Raw genomic sequence first — 23,176 nt, forward strand, 5'->3', positions numbered from 1 at the left:
TGCGCAGGAGGCGGGGCCAAACGGATGGGGCGGGGATTGTGCTGAGGGGCGTGGTCTACGCGTAGTGGGCGGGGTCTCGCGTTCCCGCCCCCGCCTCCTTCCCGGCGTGCTCTTCGGCGCCCCTCCTTTCCCCCGCGCTTCGCTGCGATTGGCCGCGCGTGCCGCCGGCCCCCGCGCGCGCCGCTGCCCTAATAAGGCGAGCGGCGCGCGCAGCACGCCCGCCCCTCATTGACCGCCCGCCGGCTGCCCCGCCTCTGGCTCGCGCGGGGATTGGCGGGCATCGCCGGGAGCCCATTGGCCCTGTGGCGCGCGGCGCGCTCCCATTGGCTGAGGCGGCCGTCGGTCCCGCCCCCGCGGCGCCGTGGGCGCGGCGCATGCGCGGAGCGGGCGGCGGTGGCGCGAGGCGATGGCGGCCGTGGGGACGATGGCGGCCATGGGCCCGCTACCCGCCATGGGCGCGCTGCCGCCTCTGCCCACGCTCGGCGTGCCCGGCGTGCCCGAGCTGAAGCCGCTCACGCGGTACGAGGCGATGCGGCTCGGCCCGGGCTGGAGCCACTCGTGCCATGCAATGCTGTACGCGCCCAACCCGGGCATGCTGTTCGGCCGCATCCCGCTGCGCTACGCCGTGCTGGTGAGGGGCGGGCGAGGCCGCGCCGGGCCGGGGTTGGGATCAGGGCGGCGGTGGCGGGCGGGCCCTCGGGCCGGGTCGGGGCGGACTGGGCTGGGTCGGGCCGCGGGCTCCGGGGGCGGCGGGCTGAGGGGCGGTGGCTCCGCGGTAGTTCCCGTGCAGGGTGGTAGGATCAGGCCGGGCCCGAGCCCACGGGGAGCCCCCGGGCCGGCGGGCTCGTCCGGCCGGGGCGGAGAGCCCCGGCGGCCAGGCCGCTGTCGGTGAATGGTCCTGGATGCGCCGGAGCTGCTAGGGCCGCGACGGAGCGGCCGCGACGCCTCCCGCGCTCCTCCGGCTCCTCCGGAGGCCTCCGAGACGCCCCCTCGCCCCCCGTCGGGGGCCGCGCCGTGCCCCATTAACACCCTGCGCCTCTATTGCAGATGCAGATGCGATTTGACGGACTGCTGGGCTTTCCCGGGGGGTTCGTGGATCGCCGTTACTGGTCCCTGGAGGACGGTCTGAATCGGGTGCTGGGCTTGGGTTTAGGCTGTGTGCGCCTGACGGAAGCTGACTATCTGTGCTCGCACCTGACAGAGGGGCCACATCGCGTGGTGGCACACTTCTACGCCAGGCAGCTCACCCTGGAGGAGCTGCACACCATCGAGATCAGCGCGGTGCATTCCCGAGACCACGGGATGGAGGTGGGACACCCGGGAGGGGTGTGCGAGCTCTCAGTTAGCCCAGGGAAGGCACCGCTTCCCTCCTGGGTCTGCCGGGCTGCCCTGGCCAGCCCGGCCGGGGAATGCACCGCAGATAGAGCTGCCGGCGGCAGGTGCCCGCACCGCCCGTGGCATCGGCGTTAGGAACTGTGGCCGGGGTCGTGCCACAGGCTCCAGAGCATAGCAAGCTTGAGCTCCAGCTTTTCCCGGTGTCCACCCACGCAGGGATGAGCCCCGTGTTACCGCTTGGCCTCAGGATGTGGGCGAGGGCCGTTTGCAGCTGGGGGGGATCTCCCCCTGCCCTGGGCTGAGTGCCCCGGACTGGATCGTGACCTCGGTGTGGTGATGTCGCTGTGAGCCGAGTTCCTCCCGTGCGGGAGGCACCTTCCTGCTCCCGGGCAGCCAAGTCCGGCTGATGGCCGGGGCAGAGCACGAGAGCCAGGGCCTCCCCGTGCGCCCCCGGGGCGCTCGGTGGGTGTCGGCAGCCATGTGAGCAGAGGCAGCGGGCTCTGGGTTGTGGCCTGGTTGAGGGGGACTCCTGGGTCACCCGTGGTGTCCCCACGCAGGGCAGGGCTGGAGGGCAAAGTGGGACTCCCCATAGTGGCCTGGGGCAGCGGGATCCCTCCAAAGGGGCAGAAGGGGGAGCAGAGCCAGGGCTGGGCAGGGAGAGCAGGGACCTGGGAGCATTTGGGAAGGCAGTGTAGGGGCTTGGTGGGACGGAGGGCAGGCACGGGCCGGGGCTGGTGTGGGAGGAACAGGACCTGGCACTGGGGCAGGGTGAGCCTGGGCCAAGGGCTGGCGGGCACTGGGTGAGGGTGTGGGGCAGAGGGGGTGCGGGGCGGGGGGGATGGTGCTGCCGTGGCCCCTGCTAAGATGTGCCTGTGCTGTTGCAGGTGATGGGCATGGTCCGTGTCCCCCTCTACACCCAGAAGGATCGCATGGGCGGGCTGCCCAACTTCCTGGCCAACTCCTTCGTAGGAACCGCCAAGTTCCAGCTCCTGTTTGCCCTGAAGATCCTGAACATGGTGCCAGAGGAGAAGCTGGCCGAGGCGGTGGCTGCCACACAGAGGCCGAAGAAGGCGGCCATCGACCACTCCGGAGGGGCAGCAGGACACCTGGCTGCTCACAAGGCGGGCAATGAGCTGGCTAAAGCGGGCAACGAGCTGGGAGAGAGGGCAGAGCACCCGGGCATGGTGCACGCGGGGGCCGAGCAGCTGGTGGGGCTGGAGGGCCAGGCCCTGGCAGAGCAGCTGGCGGGGGCCGAGGCGCTGGAGCAGTCAGTGGGGCTGGGCGCTGATGCTGTGGCGGAGCAGGCGGTGGCCGAGGTGATGGAGTGATGCCGCCGTGTTGGCGCTCAATTAAAAGTGGGTGAGCTGAGAGACTTCTAACTTTCCGACCCGTGGCTGGCTGCAGTGGCTGCCCACGAGATCCCACTGCCCAGCCGGGAGGGGTTGGGTTTGTCTAAAGCAGGGAAAAGCAATTTTATTTTTATGGCCATTAAACTCTTAGCGAGCTTCCCAGATCAACCTGCACAGCCCCTGCAGAGAGTTCATGTGCTTATGTGAGGGCGCCAGAGCCTTAGAATTGCGCTTTGATTTCAGGGACACACTGCTGCTGTCAGGTCCCCCTTTCGTTTGTAAGGAACAAAACATCAAATTTTTTAAATGCCCCGTCTTGAATTAGATGTGGCTGTGTTGGCTTTGGGCACAGCTGAGGCCTGGGGCTTTCGGTTAAGCACCTCTGCCCATGATAGTGGCCAGGCTCCCACTCGGGGCATTGGCACAATGGGGCAGCTGTGCCATGAATTCCCTCTGGGGTGTTGGGGATGCTCATGTGGGTCCCGATCTGGAGATCTGTGGGAGAAGGAAAGTGGAATAAATGGCTTTGCTGAAAGTTTAACACTCGGGATTGTTCTTGAGGGCTGGTCCGGAGCCAGTGGGCACCCAGAGCTGGGCAGGGTCAGGGAGGTGAAGGGCTGGAGCCACGGGTGGCAGGAGAGGTGGGGGCTGACTCAGGTGCTGCACCACTACAGCTCCCGAGAGTTTGGGTTGCTCCACAAGGGCTTGTGCTCCCCCAGGCTCCAGGCTGGGAGCAGCTTGTCCCAGGTGCAGGAGGGGCCTTGGTGGTGGCTGAAGTGGGGACAGCCAGTGAAGAGCCCCATCCATTTTAGCAGAGCCTCAGGAAAATCCACCCATCCTGCAGGACTGTTGGAAGGGCAGGCTCAGCCCTGGCAGAGCTGCTTCCCGTTCCTGTCCCCCCTCTACCTGCTCCAAGCTCATCCCCGGCCTGGAGCAGGAGCAGCTCCCCCAGAATCCCCCAGCCCCATAGAAAAGGGTCTGTGGTCACCCTGCCATGGGGCAGAGAACAAGCAGCTGGTCACAGGCGGATTCTCTGCAGGGACAGACAACTCAAAAAAGAGGTTTGGTTTAATTGAAGACATTTAGCGAGAGGTTGTTCAATAAATAAAGGGCTAAGGTGGGGACAGGGCTGACACCTCAGGACAGGGTGACAGGAGGACACACAGACCAGTCACAGCTCTCTTGGGATGTGTACTTGGAGTACTGGAGTTGGATTGTGTAAGGGGCAGGAGAGAAACAGGACACAGACACACATCAGCCCCAGGAAGTCAGGAGAGAAGAGCTTCATTCTGGTCCAGAGAAAGCAAGTGCTGAGAAAAACCAGGGGCTTGGGCTGCTAAAGAAACTCTCAACTAACAGATGTGTTAAGTGAAAGTGGATAAGCAAAAATACCCCAAACTGGTAACAACTGAGGCTGGAAAGGCGTCAGGGGCCCTGAGGAAGCACTGGGGCTGGGGGAGGAGCTGCCTGCCCAGTGCCACCCACACTGCTGAACAGAGACATCACACAGGATGGAAGAGGCCCACTCCAAGGGCAGCCCTGGCCTCTTGGGGCTTGATGGTGTCAAAGGCTGGACTTTCCATCAGTGCCCTGTTTGACTCTTCATGAACACCTCTTTACCTTGTCTTTGAGCCCCTGAAGGAGCAGCACCCCCAGAACAGCCTGGTGCAGCTCGAAGACGCCAAATGTGCCAGCCCCTGAGGCTGCCTGCTCTCCAGCCTGGCACTAGTCACAGCAACTCATTTCCTGCATCCTTTTATTACTGAACTCCCACCCAGGGCCTTAGTTACTGACGGCTTTCTGTGCCCATCCAGGCTGCAAGGTCATCATGTGCTTGTTGGCTCTTCTAAGGCCCAGCCTGAGCCCTGTGTCACCCCCAGCCCCTGCCAGAGCTGGCAGTGCCAGCCCATCCCTGCTCTGGCATGGATCCCTCTGCTCCAGTCCCAGTTAAAAAATGAGGTGGGAAGAACATGGTGCTGAGAGGGGAAGAGCCTTGGCCAGGGAAGGGGGATTTGCCATGGGAATGTAGCAGGGCTCCCGGCCTGGCTGCAGCTCTGGGGCCTCCACACAGGCTGCACATGAGCTGCCCAGGGCAGCCAGAGGGTCCTGCAGCCAGGACACAGGCAGCCAGCAAGAGACTGCCCTGCACAGCCCAAAGCACGACACTGAGCAGCTGGGGGATCTTCCTCAGCCAGGAAAGGCTGTTGTGATCTGTGCACACATCCCATCCCTCGAGAGCCCGCAAAGTCCAGCCTGGTGCCAAGGAAGGGGAGAAGGGCTCAGGACCACTCTACACTCCAAGCTCCCTGCCCCTGCTACATTCCATCCTGGACAAAGGCAGAAAGATCTATACAGTATAATACATATATATTTCACTATGAAATAGCAATTTCATTCCCTGCCTTCTACTTTATGCATCCTGAATTATATAGTTCTTTGTACATCACTCCAGAGGGCTGGTGGGGCTGGGGAGTTTCTCATGCGAGGCAGTTGCTCTCCCTGGAAGTTACCCACAGGACGCACCAGCAGCTGATGTGGCAGGACCTAAACATGATTCCCATTCCCTCCCTTTCCCCTCCCTCCGCCACCCCCTTCCCCAGCAACAAGGGCAGACTCTGCCCTGGCAGTGGGGGCCTGCTGGGGCCCTCCCAGTTGATGAAAGTGGTTCCTCAGTGCGGATCCATGAACCCCCCTCAGCTGCTCTCAGCAGCTGTGGATGGAGCGGGAGCAGCAGCTGAGCCCTCGACACCCCGGCTGTGGGGAGGAGCAAACCGGGGCAGGGAAGTGGCGGGGACAGTGCAACATGCACGGAGTGGTGACACCGAGGGCCCGCGGCTGCGGCACGGCCAGGCCCGCCCAGCCCACGTGGGGCTGCAGCCCCAGGGTGGAGTTCTACCAAAGGTCAGTCCCTGTGGAGCAGGGAGTCCCATCCGCGGGCTGGGTCACCGGCCAAGAGCTGTCATCACTGGAACCAGTGCAGAGCCAGGTGTCAGGTGGAAGGAGAAACAATCCTATGGAAAGAAAAGAGGGCAGATGTTTTAGGGAAGCACTTAGGGAGAGTGTGCTGGGCAGCCACTGTCCTGGAAATGTCAGACACATGCAATGGCACTGGCAGCAAATGGGGCTTCCAGTTACTGTGCTGGGACTTTGAGGGCTCATGCACTGCTCCAGCAGCTGGGAAAAGGAAAGGACACCAAGTTCCACCTGCTATTGAGGTTTGGGCTCATTAAACAAGGTCAGAGCTTGATTTCCCTTCAAATGAAACCAGCAGGAGCTCAGCTGCTGTCTGGAGCTGGAGCACAGCCATGCCCACACAGCTTCCACAGCAGCAGGACAAGGATCCAAGATGTCAAGATTCACTCCAGGATCTCTCTCACAGGACAGTGGCTGTGGCAGGGAAGGGAGCTGTCCCCAGCACCCACCTGTGCTTCCTGTGCACCCCCAGTCTGTCACATTGTCCGGCTGTACTCGATGCTGCTCTTGGCAGAAATGCCAGACCAGGGCAGGAGGCTGCAGAGGAGGCTCTGGGCTTGTCTGTATATCCTCTGGGGAATGGAGCACGGGCTCAGGCTGGCCAGTGTGGAGCCAATGTGCTGTAGGTAGTCAGTGGCCACCAGTTAAGGACAGCAACACTTACACTGTAACTTAGCAAAGAACATAAATCGCTCCTGGACCTGCCCTGCCTGCAGGGACCCCTGACACAGTGGAAGCTGTTCAGCCCAGTCAGATCTGCTCCTTACAATCACTGACTCCACCTTTCTACCAACAGGAGATCTGCTCTGCCCTGTAAGGGATGGCAATTTGGAAATGGCAGCTCCAGCTTGTGTGGGAAATACATCCCCTAGGCAGCTGCCAGTTCCCTTTGCACTCCACAGAAAATCCTGCGAGGATAGCAATCCACCCACCTGCCCAGGAAGGTTGGAACTGACCAGCTACACCCAGGAAGGATCAAGTTTCTTCTCCATGATCCACTGACCCAAAAACAAACCCCCTAAGTCAGTGTGGGAGCAGCCTGCTGAGATCCAGGCCAGCCCAGGCTCACAGGGGATCCCAGGACACAGAAACAAAGACCATGGGTTTCTCTGCCCTGTTCCTGGCCAAATCCTGCACCCCACAAGCCAAAGCACACCCAGCACTTTGGCCTAACACCAACACTTGCTCTCACTGGCATCCAACGTGCTCCAACCATCCTACATCAAATAACTCTAACAGCCCCTTCCTTCCAGCTCCAGATTAAACCCACATGTGAGCAGGTTTCAGTTCCTATATAACTTTGCTGTTGTTAACCCAAAACAGGGTTTCCCTCTGCTCAGCAGCCTGCAGGGAAAGGATATAAGATTGTCCAGGGTGGGTGCCCACCGTTGATGTACAGGACGTAGGTGAAGCCATCTTTGAGGACCCCTCGGATGGAATAGTAATAGGGGAGATAGTGGTGCTGTTTAAAGTCTCTGTTTTCATAGAAGTTTATTGCTGTGTTGTTGGTGGTGAGCACATGCAGGTAGATGGCTTTGCAGTGGTCCTGGGCAGTGGTGGAAATGTGATCTTTCAGACTCTCAAGCAAGAGGGAACCTGTTGAAGGGAAGGCAGCAGGATCAGAGTGTGTGTGCAGCCCCAGGGACCCTCAGTGTGAGGGTGTGTGGGGCCCAGCTGAGCCCTCCTGCACCAGGATTGTTCACCAGGGATTGCTGCACACACCTGGAAACCCCAAATCCCACCCAGTTCTCACAGGACCTTCCTACATGGTTTTCATACACGGTCTCACCTATGAGCACGGCCTCAAAACCCAGAGATTTTAAAGACATAAACCTCTGACTCAATAACCACAAGGATGAGGCAGAACCTTGACAATAGTGCCCATCCCCAGCAGAGCAACTCCTGGCTTTGGGGAAGGTCAGTGACTCATTTTCAATGGTATCAGTTCCACCCCTTACATGTATTTATTTGAAAGCCATTTGATACAGCAGAGTGTCAAAACAGGACTTCACAAGCAGGTTATTGTTTTGTGTCTGCTGAATTTGAATCAAAATCTAAGAACTGCTGGAATTTTAAGATGCCATGTAAGGAGGAGTGGAGACAGTCTCATCCAATCTGGATTTACTGCAGCCAGCAGGAAAAACCAGAGAAGGGTACAGAGGATACTCCAGCCCCAAGAGACAAGACCAGGGGGTTCATCCACAAAACCTCAACATGGCACGAAGGACCCAGCAGAACCTGCATGGGAACTTCTTCCAGCAGGTGTGGTAACACCAGGCTAAAGAATCAGCCTGGTAACACACAGGAGAAATGGCTGCTGCTGTTTCACAATCCCCAGGACCTGCAGGACCCACAGGATTTCAGAGCAGAAGTCAACAGTACTGACTTCATGTTCTCTTGATACTCAGTGAGAATATGTATTAGCCAAGACAAAAAACCACTGAGACATCGACAACAGAGCAGTTCAATTTTGTTATGAGATATTCCAGTCCTCTACCTCACAGAAATGCAGCTGTCCTGTGGTTAAAGAACAGCAGAGAACTAGAAACTGAACCCTTTTACAAAAATCAGAGGAAAATCAGAGCTTTAGTGCTAAGAAGCATGGCTGGAGTGAAGAGCCTCCTGCATGAAAGGCTACAGCTTCAAACACCACTAGAAAAACTCAACACAAAGACCTCAGAAAAAGCAGCAGCAGCTTTTTTTAGGTTGTGTTGCTACAGGTGCAAACTCAAAGTTTTTGAGAGAGCACAGCAACACACTGTGCAGATGGAATGGATACAGGAAAAACTGACTCTGAAAGGAGAAAATTCCAGCAAGATGGTACTGGGGAAAAAAAAAAAAAAGATTTGGAAATTAGGAGGAGACTGAAAACTACCACAATTTTACAGAAAGACCTCTTTACCACCCTCTGTGATAATTCTGTGCTACCACTTTCTTCTTTGTAGTAGAAAATTCTCTCTTCCATTTTAATGGAAGGTTTAAACACTGCTCTCACCAAGGACTCTGTGGTCATTTCTTTGTTTATCCTCCAAGTTTAGACCTCTCCAAACCTGCCTGGGGGAGAAGGGAGGACTTGGAGGTGCTGAGTTATACCCATATCCACTGAAGGGACTCCAGGTGTGCACCCCTGGGTCACACTGCCAAACCTGGCCCATTCTCTTCTGCAGATCAAAGATCCACATCCTGCCAGAAGAGCAGCACTGGGTGACAGAACACAACTGCTCTAAACAGACAGAAAGCCCTTCTGGCTCCAGGACTTCAAATGGCTGTAGGAATGCTGCATGTGGCAACAGACATTCAGAGCTGACTTGTACATTTGAGATCTAATCAGGCAAAAGTTACTATTTCCAAGTTCCCTTTGTGGTTTTCTCACAGTTTGTTGTAGCTGTTGAAGCTGAAAGATAAAAAGCAGCTCTGTTTTCTGCCTCAGGGATCAGACCCAGATACCCAGAAAGAAAATAATTTCAAACCCTGCTTCTGGGTGAAGTTCTTACACTTTCAGACAGTCTCAGCAGCACTAGTGTGAGTTTTTGGTGTGCTCAGCAGGCCCCTGGGAACAAAGCTGACAAAGGCTTGTACTCTTTGGAAATATTTGCACGTTGTGCCACACCAGTAAAAACCTCCCAGTGGACCTGCACTATCCCACCTGCTGGTACCAGTGACAGGTAAGCCTTTCCCATAGGGACACTGCAGGGAGATTCTGGAGCTCCTCCAGTCCCACCCACTGGGCACACCTGGTAAACAACACCAACAGCTGGCACTTTGCAGCATCTTACCTATTCCATGCTTTCTGAACTCCTTCACCACTCCAAGACTTAGGATGTAAGCAACTTGAGTGTCCACAGGAAAGTTGGAAGCTAGGATATCTCCATCCTGTGTAGAGATAGGACAGGTTATTAAATATTAAATGGGGAGGCACAGGAGAAAGCAAGAACCTTGCACTGGAACATCTGAAAACAAGGCTAAAGTAGGAAATTTCTCTTCACTCAACAGTCTTAGCTGAAGCTTTTGGAATGGAAGGAAAATATCCAAGCATGGGGCTACTCCTATTTTCACATCATCCTCCCAGAGGCAGAACACAAACCATGCTATTACCTACCTATGTACACTATTTGTGGGTTTAGGGACAGAACAGCCTTACTTTCTTTACCAGAAGGATTCAAAGTGCCAATTCTGGAGTCACCCAGCAGTATTTAGATTAACCCAGCAAGTCCTTGTGGCCTGCAAGCTTCACCTGAGCTGTGTCAGCTGGAGATCTCTGCACAGCTGGGGAGGACAAGAAGCACATTCCACAGGCCCAGTGGCCCAGAGCAGTGCCTGAATAAGCCTTTGGCTTTCATGAAGCTTGGCTGGAACAAGAAGTTGCTGAAGATGCAGCTTCTGACTTTGATGAGCTTTGAGATGAAGCCAGACAGCTGAGGTGAAGAGACCCATGTGCTACTCTGTGCTCTTGGCTCGTGGGCATGTTGGGATTATTATTTAACCACAACACTGAGGGCTTTCCAGGAGTTAGGCACTCCCTGCACTGCCCCTGCTTTTTTATTTTATGCTCTTCTCCCATGCTGTCTTCGCTGACCATCTCTTCTTTCCCTCTCTGCTGCACTGGATTGTCTCTCCTGGCCTCCAAGCTCTGGTGTCTCTGAAGTCCAAGCTCTCTGCAGACAGGTGACCTCCCCTTGGGCTCAGGACAGGGACTGTGTAAAGGGAGGAGTTTCTGCAGGAAGTCACCAGAATGACTCGCCCAGTACCACTGAGGAAGCTCTTAAGAAAAACAGAGGTTTGTGGTCCCACAGCTACAGCAGCCATGGCCAGGGATTAGCCTGCAGGATCTGGTCCCTCAGCTCCCCAAGGGGCCATGCCCCAGCAGGAAGAGCCTCAGTGCTACCACACACCCACCGCTGCTCCATTAACTGGAAATCAGCAAGTGCTTCATTCCTTGCATTAACTCAGGATCAAGTGTCTGAAGAGGGGAGGGAAAAGCCCCACCCCAAACAGGTCCCATTCTCATTCCCCCCGGCAGGGGTGGGTTCTGTTCGCTGGAGGCCAGGGTAGTCACACACCTCTTTGTGCACCTTTGTCCTGCTCTTGATCTCTGCCACGATCATCCCCACGATGGAGCCTCTGTATGTGGCTGCGAGGGAAAAGAACTTCTTGTTGGAAGTGATATCTCGGTACCATGAGTCAGGGTACCTGGGAAGGAACCAGAAACAGGAATGTCTGCAGATGCAAAGCCATGGGAACAGGCATGAGATGCTCCTCATCTGGAAACAGCTGTTGTATCCCATTTGGTGCCATGGGTTCTTTCCTCATATAATGGCTTCCTGCCTTGCTAAGAGATTCACATTTTCATTTTATAGTCTCTGCCCAGAGCTTTCACATCCATCTTTAGCAAGTTATTTTTAACTGCAAGATCCATCTGCCCTCATCTAAGAGTGTAAGGATCTCATTAATTTGATACACATGTAAAAAAAATGTTCCATATTGATAGGAGAAAAAAAAAAAATCACACCACCAGCCTCCAGGTCTCCTCCTCCTTCTGAAACTAAAGAGAAACTAATATATGTTCATTTATTTTCAAGTGAGATTTCAGCATGTCTTGCCTTTAAAAAAATCTACAAACTCAAAATATTATGAATGCTTTTGCTGATTTGTTCCATTTAATTCAACCTTAATTATAATCTGCTAGAATCCTCTGTAAACCTCTGTGAAGCTAAAGTTAAAAATCCATGAAGTTTACAGCTGTGGTTTCCCTGGATACTTTAGGCCAGAAATCTGTCAATGTCCCACAGAAAAGCTCCTGTGCTTGTGCAGTCATGGGCATTTACCAAATGTGGGTCTGGGGGGCTGGCCTGGGCCAGGCTGAGATCAGCTTTACCCCAGACTATGGAGGAACAGTGACTCAAGTACTGCTCAGTCCCCCCAGGAACAGCTCTGTGCCAGCTGGGTTCTGAGGGAGCTGTCCCAGCACCACGCCCCAGGACACAATTTCACAAGCACAGGGATGCTCTTCTTTTTCCTGGAGGTGTCCTCCTTTCCCCATCTCATTCAGTCTTTCTCAAGAAGCTGATCCATCCCTTTAATGACCTATTTTCCTGCCAAAATCCGCATACAGGAAGTTTCTGATGACTCTGATGACTCCAGGACAGGCAGCAAAGGACCTTTAACAGCAACACCACCACAGTGCACAGAAGATTCCCAATCTGCTGCTGTCCTGGCAACAGCCCTGAGGCTGCACAGTTGGACCAGTGGGGGTTGACACCACTTGTCCTGAGGTCCCCACCTGCCACCCCAAACCAGTCACATACTCTATTGGGAACCAGTCTCCACAGAGCTGTTTCACTGTGTCTATGTCATCGTGGCAGAGCAGGCGCAGGTTCACATCCGTCAGTGCAGTCGGGGGCACCTCCTCTGTCATTCACGCCTGCAAGGGAAGGAAGCACGAGAGGAGTGATGGAACACGGGCTCTGATCCAACAGCTCCAGGAGGGGCTTGCAGTGGATAAAGCTGCTTTTCCCAGAAAAGTCAGTTTTCAGGAAAGATGAAGCAAAACACGGCAACATTAACCTGAGAAGGATCTCAAAGCTGTGTTGGCCATGGGGCAAGCCCAGCTCTCAGCTCAGCCTGACCCATCCCTCCAGCCCCACATCCAGGCACATCCCCATCCCCAGGAGCACAGTCTGGTGACTCTGTGTGTGAGGAGCACGTGGCCACCAGCCCTTCCAAAAAGAGCATTAAATGAGCCAACAGTGTGCCAAGTGTACCTTATGCTGCATGGAGCTCTTCAAACGTCCATGCAGGACCAATGTTTTGTTAAAACAAAACTGAACAAACAGCTTAAAAAGGAAGCACTGCCAGAGGAATATTTAGAAAGTCCTCTTGCACAACCCTGCCATCTCCAGTGAGTACATTTGCAAAGGATTCCAACTTTTTAAAATATTCATTTTGTTTAACCTATGCTGGTGAAATGAGATCTAGTTCCACTTCCCCTCATTCCTGTGTTCCACAGCTCCTCCCAGCACAGCACAGAGCACTCAGATACAGAAATCCCAGGACACCTTTTCTCCATAGCCCTACCACAATCTGCTGAGCACAAACAGAACACTTGCTGCAATGTCTTCAGCCTTTTTTAACAAGCACCAGAGGGAAGCAAGTGATAGCTAAAAAGTGGTTGTAGAAGCATTTGTAGCCCTGGGTGGAAGACTGAAGAACACATTTTAGGCAGGACAAAGCCCCACATGAGACAGATAAGGTGAGTAGAGACAGGAGTCGTCGTTTCCTTCAGCTCTCCCACTCTGACCCTCCCATGTAAAAGAGCCAGACCAGGATGCAAATTTAAAAAACCAAAGCCACCACCCTTAACAAAAACAAATTACTTAATTTTTTTACTTTCTTTTCTCAGTTTTAAGAGTCTCAAGTCTTGGTTTCAAAGCACCAATTTATAAGGGAACAGCTGCACAGAGCAATTTTTGTGCCCTCCTGTGAAAAGGGATGCTCAGTTCTCCATTGTCCTTGATTTAAAGCTCACAGCTCAAGGAGGAACAGATTTAAACACTCTCCCCATTGGACTGCATATGCCATTTGAGCAGCTTCAACACAAAAATTGTAACTGGCAAAGTTACAATTGCCAGTTTGGGTAATTTTAAGTTGTCACACTTACACTTCAGCAATTAATTGTACATTAATAAGTTGCTAAATGTACTTGGACAAACTGTCAGGCACATGCTGGGATTCCTGGGGTGTCCTGTGCAGGGCCAGGAGTTGGACTCAGTGATCCTGATGGGTCCCTTCCCTTCAACATATTCTATGATTTTACTCTGCCAGTTACAGTCACACTGTGCTGAAATGGATCACTTGTTCCTCTCCAAAGAATTCCCTAAAAAGCATCAAAGCTATTTCCCAGCCTGTTCCAGGACTGTGGCTGCCTATTTACTGAGCAGCTCACAGCATTCACAGAGTCCAGGCACCGGTTTCAAAACAACTTAAGCCCCTACAAAACCTGCACTCCTTGGTGCCTTTAAAACTTCCTTTACACTTCCAGAACTGGCTCAAGCCCTCAGAAGCCAGGCTTGGAATCTGTTCCCTGCCCATGCTCCCCACCCCCAGCCTCCGGTGACCTTTTAAGAAGCCTCAGCTTCACCCCATGGGACCTCGAAGAAGGAAAGGCAAACATTTTCTGGCTGAGGCTCATCTGATTCACACCACTGGGTCTGGATGATGAGGACCCCAGTCTCACACCCCCCCAGCCCTGCTGAACCCTTTGCTGAGCCATTTCAGAGCTGTGACACACCACAGGATCGTTTTTCTTGCAAAGTTTCAATGCTCCTGTAAGGGAACACCCCTTCTCAGCATTAATAAATCAGAGAGAAATGAAACCACCGTGCCAGAGCCATGGTTTTACTAATGAGCAGGCGCTGCTGGAGAGGCAGAGCCAGCACAGGACACATTCCTATGAGGATTAGTCCTTGTGTATTTAACACCATATTCTCAAAGAGCTGGGCAAGCATTAAGCATTATCCTGTAGCTGAAGCCAGCCTCAAAAAAGTAATCCATGACTGTTTTGTTGAACAGGATAATCCCCCTCCTCTCAAATTCAGACGGCTGGTTGTGTCTGCAGGGACTCCATCCATTCCATGACCTAATCCAGATGCTCCAGCACATTTGAAGGACATTTGGGACACCCATCTGGCACCGTGTCCTGCCACAGGGGTTCAGGAGAGCAGGCCTGTGCCCCTTCCTCCCCTTCCTCCCTGGCCAGGTGTCACTGCTGCTGAAGGAGCTGTGGTCAGTGGCTGCAGTGACCAAGAGAGAAGAAATTCCAGGCAAATTCCATCCTTTGGGTCTTCCCAGATACCTGGAAAAACAGCCAAGAGCAGATCCTGGCCCTGGGCACAGCCTGTGGCAATGCTGTCCTTAGCACAGCCAAAGTCCTGAACTCAAGTCTCAACCAACACAGTGACCTAAGTATCACTTTTACAGTCAACTTGAGAGGACAAAATACAGGTTTGAAAGCAGAAAATAAAACAAAAACAGTATCAGTGTAAAACAAAACCCTGGAAGATAAAAGGGCCTTTGGGGGTTTAGAGGCAGCAACACTGACAACACAAGTTCTGACCTTTAAGACCAAATGGTGGCTACTGTGAAGCCAAATGCAGGCTCCAGGGACAAGTGGTTAATTCAAGGGTGCCCATGGCCACTTTGGAAAGCCAACGTGAAGTTATTTTATTTTTTAATATATTTTTTTCTCAGGTGTCAGCCTTTGGTTCACTTGATGGCCATTGTCTGGGAGGTGACATGGCCAACATCGCCCACTGTCTCCTCCCAGGGGGCACAGTGACCTCACCCTTCTGTTAAAACAAGAAGCACTTGCTCTGGAGGATTAGAAAATGAGCCAACATTTCATATTTTATTTAACATTTCATGCTTATGAAGTGATAGTGCACATAAACATCTGAAAAAGCACCACAGACACCCCCTTACAAAATACTGCAGTCAGGAGCAAGTAGAACTAGAAACTGAGCATTGAATTCCCTTTCTTACCTAAAACCTGCAGATATTAATGCATAACAAATTCATTTCAAAAATACAGGAGAGGATAAAGGCTTTAAGCATTTTTACTAGTTTTCTTTCTCGCTCTATTGAAACAAATCTAGCAAAATGTTTTGGCCTCAAGTGTAGCTCAGAGGAACCTGTGAAATTCTTCTGACAAATATTTAGCAGTAATGGAAGTTGGATGAAAAGAAATAGAAAATGCATTACTAAATAAGCCAACCTGACACATAATTTTAAATTAAAGTACATGGTGAGGCCTGAACTTAGTATTTTAAAATGATGTAATAGATCTTTGGCATCAATAAGCTGTAGTTATAAATGAGCTAAAGAACAGCATTTCACAGTTCTGTCTAAAAGGCAGCAGAGCCTTTGGCTCCAGCACTGGCCCAAGCCATGGCCAGGTCTCCAGGAACTGTCCCTGCTCACTCAGCATGATGGAGCCAAGTAGAGGCACTGACATTCCCACCACCAGCACTTCCAGGTCCTGTGGAGAAGGAGCAGTTCCTGTTTAGAGCCAGGAACAGTTTATTTACATTGACCAGATGCTTCACAGCTAAGACACCTCAGCTCAAGCTTTTTGCAAGAGCAGGAGGTTTTCAATCCCTCTTAGAGCTCTTGTATTAAAAAAAAACCAAACAAAAAATCAAAATAAAATCTACATAAGATCAATTTCTAGAGAAACAGGCAGCCATACCAAATCAGCACTCTTAATCCAGCAGAGTGTTCAAATGCAGGGTAAAGCCTGAAGCTTTGGCAGGCAGCTGCTTAAAGGTGTTTGAAAATCCCTTGAGCATTTCCATATCTACAAAAACCTGGCCAAGTGGTTCTACAAGTTGAGATTTCCCTTCTTTAGCACTGTAAGACATGTTTTAACAATGTTTCTGCCTTGTGCATCCTGCAAAAATGGGTTGGATTTCACCATTGAACAAGATGCTGGTTTCATTAATTTTTGACTTCAGCTTCCAAGCAGATAAACCCATGAAATAAAAATTTTATCATCTAGCAACAAATATCACTAAAATTCCTAGCAGAATAAAAGCCAGGTAATTAAGACTAAAGTCAAACAAATAGTAACTAGGATTGTTTACAACTCTAATTCCCAGTAAGGGATGTATTGACTTTAAATTTAGTGCTCACACAAAAACCAACGTGAAGGAATCTTCTTCACTTGCAGAAACAAAGCTGGATCGAAGCTCATCGATACCTTTTACTTTCCTTAAAAGCTAATTGAGATCAATTCATCCTACAGAAAGCAGCAGAGCTGCAGGGAAGAAGAAACAGAAGCCCTGGCAGGCTGTGGGTGTTTATAACTGGATCCCATAATCCAGGCAGCATTGTCCCTACAGGCACACCCAGGGTGCCCCAGCACCTCCAACACTAAACAGTGCAGATCCTCAAAGCCTTGAGATGAAGATTTTCACCTCAGGAATCCAAAGCATTCACTTTGAGCACACTCCTGCTGGATTATTAAGGATTATCCTCTGTCCTTCCACAGAAAGAAAAGATTAAATTCCTGCAGACGGCTCCTGAGGACACACCATGATGGGGCTGTCCCAGAGGAATGGCAGTGACACCAAAAACCCACTGGGCACGGGGAGCACCAGGGCTGGCCCTGTCCTGTCAGCTCCTGCCCAGCACTGCAGGACATGTGGCTCTTTTTCACTCTACACACACACCCTGGGAGATCTGCACACAGGGACAGAGATGGATTTCCTTGTGCCTGGTACTCTCACACCAGAGGTGCTGCTCCAGTGTCACCACCAAGGTGCAGCTCCAGTCACAGTCTGGACAGTGTTCAGATCCCAGTGACACGAGATTTCCAGAGAAGAATAATTTATAACATTTGGCATCCTCTCTCACTTGTAAGTAAATAGGATGAAACAAAGCCCAGAGAGAATCTTAAAGCTACCACAATGCAGGATTTTAGCTGTGACTGAGCACCACAGTACCCAAAACAGCCATGAAGTCTGCTATTATCTTCCAGAGCACAAACAGGAATTTCACAGCTATAAGTCTCCCTACCTTGTGCCATCTGGCACTGGGGATTTGATTTACATTAAACCATTCAGTCTGAACCAGTCTAATTCCACAGAGCAGTAAAGATTTCCCTGCTGCATTTCATTTTCAGCTTACTGTGTTTTTAGGTTACTGGTCTTGCAGGGAATGTTCCACACAGACACCTCTGTCACCAAGCTCCTTTCGTTTAATACAATAAAAGTGCAACTAGATTTCAAAACATGGATTCATTACTAAGAATCTCAAAAAGGTGCTTCCAGGTCTTAGAACAACATTAACCAAGCAACAGGAGCCAAATTTTTAAAATATTTAAATACTTGGCTTGACAACTTCTTGGTCCTATTTCAAGTACGGTCATAGAATAAAAAAACATAGGCTGGAAAGACCCTTCGGGGTTTAACCCAACTTAGATCAGGTTGCTTAGGCCCACATAATGTCAGTGAGGAGCAAATCTCTTCACCCTGCCTGGAATCAGACCAGTTCCTTCGGGTCTAAAGGCACAACTGGAAGCTGGGGCATCAAATGTGCTGCCTGTACCAACACCCCCAGCTCTGCCAGTGTGCAATGCAAGCACTCCTGACAGGACATTTGTTACACCCTGTCCATTTAATGCTCCTGCTCCTTCTAGGAATGCCACACGGGCTCTTTTGGGACAGGCAGCACACAAACCCCAGGAGGTTTTACAGCTCTCCTCATTCCCATTTTGTTATGCAAACCTACAGAGCCTGGAGCTCATCCTCTCACCTCCATCCCTGTACACTCATCACATCCCACAGGAGTGCTGCCCAAAACTGCCAGCACTTAATTCCCTACATTAACAGAAGCTTGGAGTGAGATTCTTAATGAGAAAATGGGGACAAAATGACTGATTCTGTGCCTTGGTCTGAAAGAAATGCAGTAACAGGGGTGGAAGCAGGCTCAGATTATGTGACTTTACAACAGCCCAGAACACCTTTTGATCCATGTTTTTCTACCTTTTCTAGCAGAATCAAAAGCACTGAGCCTCAAAGCCCCTTGTGGACCCCAGATCATTCAGGGGTGTGCACTAGCTCAAGACTTGGAGTTCCTCAATATTTCAATTCCTTCAATAGCAGAAAACTGCCCTCCCAAGCACCTGCCCTGGCACAGCTCCCCAGGCTGCCACACGAGGAACACACGAGGTTAATCCAGCCCTGCCATGTGGATCCCATCTGCCCCCAAAGCACATCCCAAGCACTAATGGGATTTTCTTGGAGACATCACTCTGGAGAAAGGAGTTTGTCTGTGCCTGGACTTTCTTGTCCAGTAAATCCATCCAGGGCAGAGTGTTTGACTAGCACCCCACAGTGGAGGAGAGCAAAACCCAGCGAGCTCAGGGAGGAATGGGTTGTAAGGAAAGCTGAATTTGTCTAAACCCCAGGGAGGCTGCAGGGTAACCTTGTATTGAGCTAAGACATCTGCACCAGTGAATTGCCAGGTGCCCTGAGCCAATTAATAATGAATCACATCTTCCTGAGAGAGCCAGACCAATGTGGCAGGAATATACACACAGCTGAGCCCAAAGTATAAAAACTGGACAATAAAAAAGTAAATTTTGAAAGGAGCAAAGCAGGCTTTAACCTGTACCGCTTCTTGAGCACCCTGACAGTGGGCACATGGAGACCAGGAACAGGCACCACACCTGAATTTGGATCCAACCACACACTGCCATCAAGGTGTTAACCTTCTGCTGTGATTTCAGCATGTTGCTGTTTCACCCTGCTAAATCAGACTCCCACCTAACACCAAGTATCCAATTGATTTATTTGATGTATTACACCCTCCTCGTGTGGAACAGCTACAAGAGCTTGGCCAGAGCACGTGGAACTCTGACAGCCGGGGAGGCAGCACTGTCACACACAACCTGGGAAAACCATTCTGGCAATCAGCCTTCCTCCCAAAGGCTCACCCCAGATGGCTCAGACTATTTTTCCTCAGCTCAGAAATCCTGAAAACACGGTTCTAAGAACGCATTTGTGCCTTGTCACCAGCACCACACAAATCAAGGTATGCACACCACCAAAGCCTCCGAGCCAAACACCCAGAATCACTGTCATTAACACTTTGGCCTCCTGCCATGAAGGATCAGGATTTGAAACAATCCCCGAAAGGATATTAAGAAATGAGAAGGCAAAATGTAGTTCTACCTGTGGAGCAAGCAGTGGTTATTTATCAGAAATAAAGAACACTTACTGTTAGTGAAAATCCTTTTATACTCGTACCCCTGATCTTCCACACACTCAGAGCTGGACTTGTCAGACTCCCAGCAGCAGAAAACATTAATGTTTTGCATGTGGGTCGCCTTCTGGGCTGTTCTTTCACCTTACAGCTCTGGAAACATTGCAGGAGCTGTGGATTTCACAGGAGCCAGTCCCCAAATGAAGTATCTTTAAAGCACACTGCACAAGGCCTGGCTTCCTGCTGCCCCAGATACAGCAATTCCTCCAGGGAATGGCAAACAAGAATCTCTAAGAGGGTTTTGCTGTTAAATCTCTTCTTGTTAAGATGAGGAAGGGAAAATCTGCTTTGTGACAGTGGCACTGTGGGGAGTTCAAACCCAAGGGTCACAAAAGAGGCACATTGGCAACAAGCTCCTTGCTGGAGGGGAGATTTAATACACAGCAAGTTTCCAACAGGCACCTCTTCCTCCAGAAAACAAACAAAAAAACCCAAACAATCCATCATATCTGCAGGCCCGCTGCCCCTTCTGAATGAGAATAAACAGCCACACAGAAAACGTGTGTAGTGACTAAAAAACAGCCAGAAATGCAGCCTACAAACCCCTGCAGAAGGGAATTTGAGGCTGCCTATATTTCCTACACATTGTCCTCGTTATGGAGCAGTATCAACAAAACCCAGCCCCTCCACCTACACACTCACAGGAAACACCAACACAACTTCCCAGAGGTTACTCCAAACAAGGTGCTTTCAAATAAAATAAATTTGGAAAAAGCTTGAAAAGAACATTCCTTGCTCAGTTGTAAGACAAGTGCCCCAAACTTAACACCTCTCCAAGATCTCGACTTTAAAATTTGAGCCAAAATGGCTCCTTTTCCTTTCCTTCTCCAGCAGTTTTCCAAGCATGAGACACTCAGGTTCAACTCAAAAACTCCACTATTGCTGTTTTAAACTAACAATATTTAAAATGGATTCTGGCACAAGTGACTGCTCTGACAGCCACAATAAGATGAGAAGCACAAATTAAAAACTTAATTAAAAACTCAGTTTGAAAACTGAGCAGCTGCTGTTCCTACCTCTCTGAAGGGAGGAAAGGGGGCGGGGGGGATGCAGAATGAGATGTGAAGCTCAAAGTCGTTTTGCAACGCTCTGCATTGAAGCTGACAGACATGCTGTGACTGGTTAAAAACCAGGAAGGCAGGAGTGATCCCAGTCTGAGGATGATTTTGGATAGCACGTGGCTTCCAAGTTTGTAGATGAGGTGCTCAGCTAAGGGAGATGTTTTTCTGCTGTCACTCCAAACAGCTGAAGCCCAATTGGTTCTTTAAAAGCATCTGAACACGTCACCGAAGGGAATCCCTGTCCGTGCCCCGGGGCTGCCTCCAGCCCAGCAGCCTGGGAGCAGCAGGAAGGCAGAGCTCCGAGCATTTCTGAATCAGCTCTGCAGGAAGTCCCGGAGTTTGCACCCGTAATTTCTCAGGTATTTACAACAGCGCTGGCACCCAGCGTCAGCCCGGGTGAGTTTCACATGTTCACTCCAGAAATTACACTGGGAGTGGCTGGGGTAGGGACCAGAGAGGTGGAAAATAGGCAGGAAATAAGAGAATGGCTTTTGGGGTGGCAGGAGCAGCTCCCATCAGCTGGCAGGCTCCGAGCCCAGCACTGAGTCACTGACTGACAGAATATACCGGCCCAACCTCTGCATTAATAACACCCTCCAAGAAACCCTCCAACAGGAGAAAAATGCAAATAAAGATCATCCTTACTGGGAAATAAATAACACCAGACACGAGAGAAGCACCAGACTTTGTTAATAAAAAATAAATGCACATACTCTGTTAAAGGCTCTTTGACTAAAGATCATTTTCTGAATTCCACTGGCAGTTCCCACAATGTTTCACCACACCCAATTCCAGTCTGGATACCTGGAGTCAGGATGAGTGACACAGGTTTAGGGAAAGAGGTGAAAATTAAGAATGCCACAGGTTTTAAGAGGCATTCACAGGACAGCCACTTCCCAACTAGTCAGACATGAGAGGTCAATTTGCCTTAAGAACATCAACCAACCTGCTGAGAGCAACAGCAGCAGCAAAGAGCAAAACATTGTCTCAGCACCACTAACAAATGCTTTTTCCTTTGCCACCAGGTGTGGGAACACTAATTAGAGCAGTTTACAAGGTGTAATAGAACTACTTTTTAACCTGCAAGAGAAAACTTTCTGCTTTAAAAGCCTGGTCCCTGTCACCGCTTCTGAGGCTGCTCAGGTTTATCTTGTAAATGAGCTCACACATTAATTATCACACACTGGGACACACCCAGCAGTTTTGGGGAGTTTTGGTGGGTTTTTTGGTTTGTTTTTTTTTTCAACTCACTTGTAAGACACCTGCTAGAGTTTATTCCAGCAGACAATTGGATAATCTGAAAATACACCATGTTCTAGTGCTCCCAAAATGCTCCCACAAGTGTCCTCTATAAAGACTTCTGAGGATACTGACCTGGGCTAAGGAGAGTCTGTGGCAGATTAAAAGAAATTAATTACAAGAATTAATTAGATTAAAATCATCTGGGATAAATCCATAGTGAAAAGAGAGCCCATTCAGCAGGTTCATAACAACTAGATGGGAGAAGAATAGACATGCAACCAAATCCTTTGAGATCGGGCACAGATTTCCAGGATGGGAAAATCTAAAGCTATTGGCAGTTGCAGAAAGCTTCCACAGTACTGAAAGCCAAGTAAAACTGTAAGCTGTAGATAAATAAAAAAAGGAATACATCTTGAAAGAATGCAAACATCTCCAATTTGTGTTGACCACTGCAAGGGGGAAAAGCAGCCACCCTCACAATGAGCTCCCTGAGAACATTTGTGGCTCAGCAGCAAAGAAGGACACAGGGAATTATTAGAACAATCCCAGAGGTGGGAAAAGACCCGACTATAAAGAGTGTGGCCTGAGGTAGGTACGGCTATTTCATGCCTCTGTGTGTCTGTGAATAAAACGTCAGAGGAGAAGGAAGCGTGGCCGAGGTTCAGCAGCTCAGCAAGATCACCCAGAACGGGCTGGGAGCTGCTGCAGCACAACAAAATCAAAACAGGTACAGAGCAGGGCTCAAACACAACATAGGTAACATAATTAAACATTTAGACAGCTTGCAGTGGGATACGACAATAATCCGGTGCCTGTAATCAAGAGTGGATTATCCAATATACGTTTTAGCTCCTGGCTGGACACAGCAATGCCGGTGGCATCAACACAACCTTCGAAAACACCCAGCCCTCAACAAACAACCCCGAGCAGCTCCGCTCTCCCCGCGGGAGAGCGGCCGGACCCGGCCACACACGGCACATCCCGGCCTGCCCGGGCGAAATTGGGCTGCGGAGGAGGAAATGGACACGGACACAGGTGGCGACAACGGCACCGAACTCTCCGGTTATCGGGAAGGACGGGAGCACGTCCCGAGGGCCCCGGACCCGCTGCGACCTAAGGGCGGGGGGAGCAGGGGTTGCCATGGCGACTGGGCCGGGCCCGGGCCCGTTCCAGGCGAAATCGCCATGACAACGCCAGCCCCTGTACCCACCGCAGAGACCCCCCCCAAGCTCCTCCCCGCTCACCTGGGAGGGGCGGCGGACGCGCCCTCAGCACATCCCGGGAGGCGGAACCGGACGGAGGAGCGCTGGGCACGGACACCGGCGGCACTTCCTCAACCGGGGCACCGCGCAGTAACACGCCTCCCGATTGGCTGGCGGCCGGGCACGTGACCAG

The 23,176-nt window shown here is 51.4% G+C and overlaps 2 protein-coding genes across 2 annotated transcripts; one reads left to right on the forward strand and one right to left on the reverse strand.

Annotated features, from left to right (window-relative positions):
- The first annotated feature begins 359 nt into the window (after window positions 1–359).
- Window positions 360–3,225, forward strand: NUDT16L1 (nudix hydrolase 16 like 1). Its single transcript, XM_015643164.1, has 3 exons — window positions 360–631; window positions 1,048–1,308; window positions 2,220–3,225. The coding sequence occupies exons 1-3, from the start codon at window positions 407–409 to the stop codon at window positions 2,661–2,663; spliced, it is 930 nt and encodes a 309-aa protein (XP_015498650.1). The 5' UTR covers window positions 360–406; the 3' UTR covers window positions 2,664–3,225.
- Window positions 3,226–3,734: 509 nt separating this feature from the next.
- On the reverse strand, window positions 3,735–23,158 carry NAA60 (N-alpha-acetyltransferase 60, NatF catalytic subunit). Its single transcript, XM_015643165.3, has 7 exons — window positions 23,026–23,158; window positions 11,963–12,078; window positions 10,718–10,847; window positions 9,434–9,530; window positions 7,019–7,253; window positions 6,107–6,290; window positions 3,735–5,695 (listed from the first exon to the last, which is right to left on the reverse strand). The coding sequence occupies exons 2-6, from the start codon at window positions 12,070–12,072 to the stop codon at window positions 6,134–6,136; spliced, it is 729 nt and encodes a 242-aa protein (XP_015498651.1). The 5' UTR covers window positions 12,073–12,078; window positions 23,026–23,158; the 3' UTR covers window positions 3,735–5,695; window positions 6,107–6,133.
- Between the last annotated feature and the right edge of the window lie 18 nt (window positions 23,159–23,176).

The sequence above is a fragment of the Parus major genome, chromosome 14, assembly GCF_001522545.3.
Source record: "Parus major isolate Abel chromosome 14, Parus_major1.1, whole genome shotgun sequence".
Taxonomy (NCBI): Eukaryota; Metazoa; Chordata; class Aves; order Passeriformes; family Paridae; genus Parus; species Parus major.

Coding starts and splice junctions, on each gene's coding strand:
- NUDT16L1 (XM_015643164.1), top strand. CDS start 407: ATGGCGGCCGTGGGGACGATGGCGGCCATGGGCCCGCTACCCGCCATG. Junction 632..1,047: donor CGCTGCGCTACGCCGTGCTG/GTGAGGGGCGGG, acceptor CCTCTATTGCAG/ATGCAGATGCGATTTGACGG. Junction 1,309..2,219: donor CCCGAGACCACGGGATGGAG/GTGGGACACCCG, acceptor GTGCTGTTGCAG/GTGATGGGCATGGTCCGTGT.
- NAA60 (XM_015643165.3), bottom strand. CDS start 12,072: ATGACAGAGGAGGTGCCCCCGACTGCACTGACGGATGTGAACCTGCGC. Junction 10,848..11,962: donor GGAGACTGGTTCCCAATAGA/GTATGTGACTGG, acceptor GTTCCTTCCCAG/GTACCCTGACTCATGGTACC. Junction 7,254..9,433: donor GTTCAGAAAGCATGGAATAG/GTAAGATGCTGC, acceptor TCCCTTCAACAG/GTTCCCTCTTGCTTGAGAGT.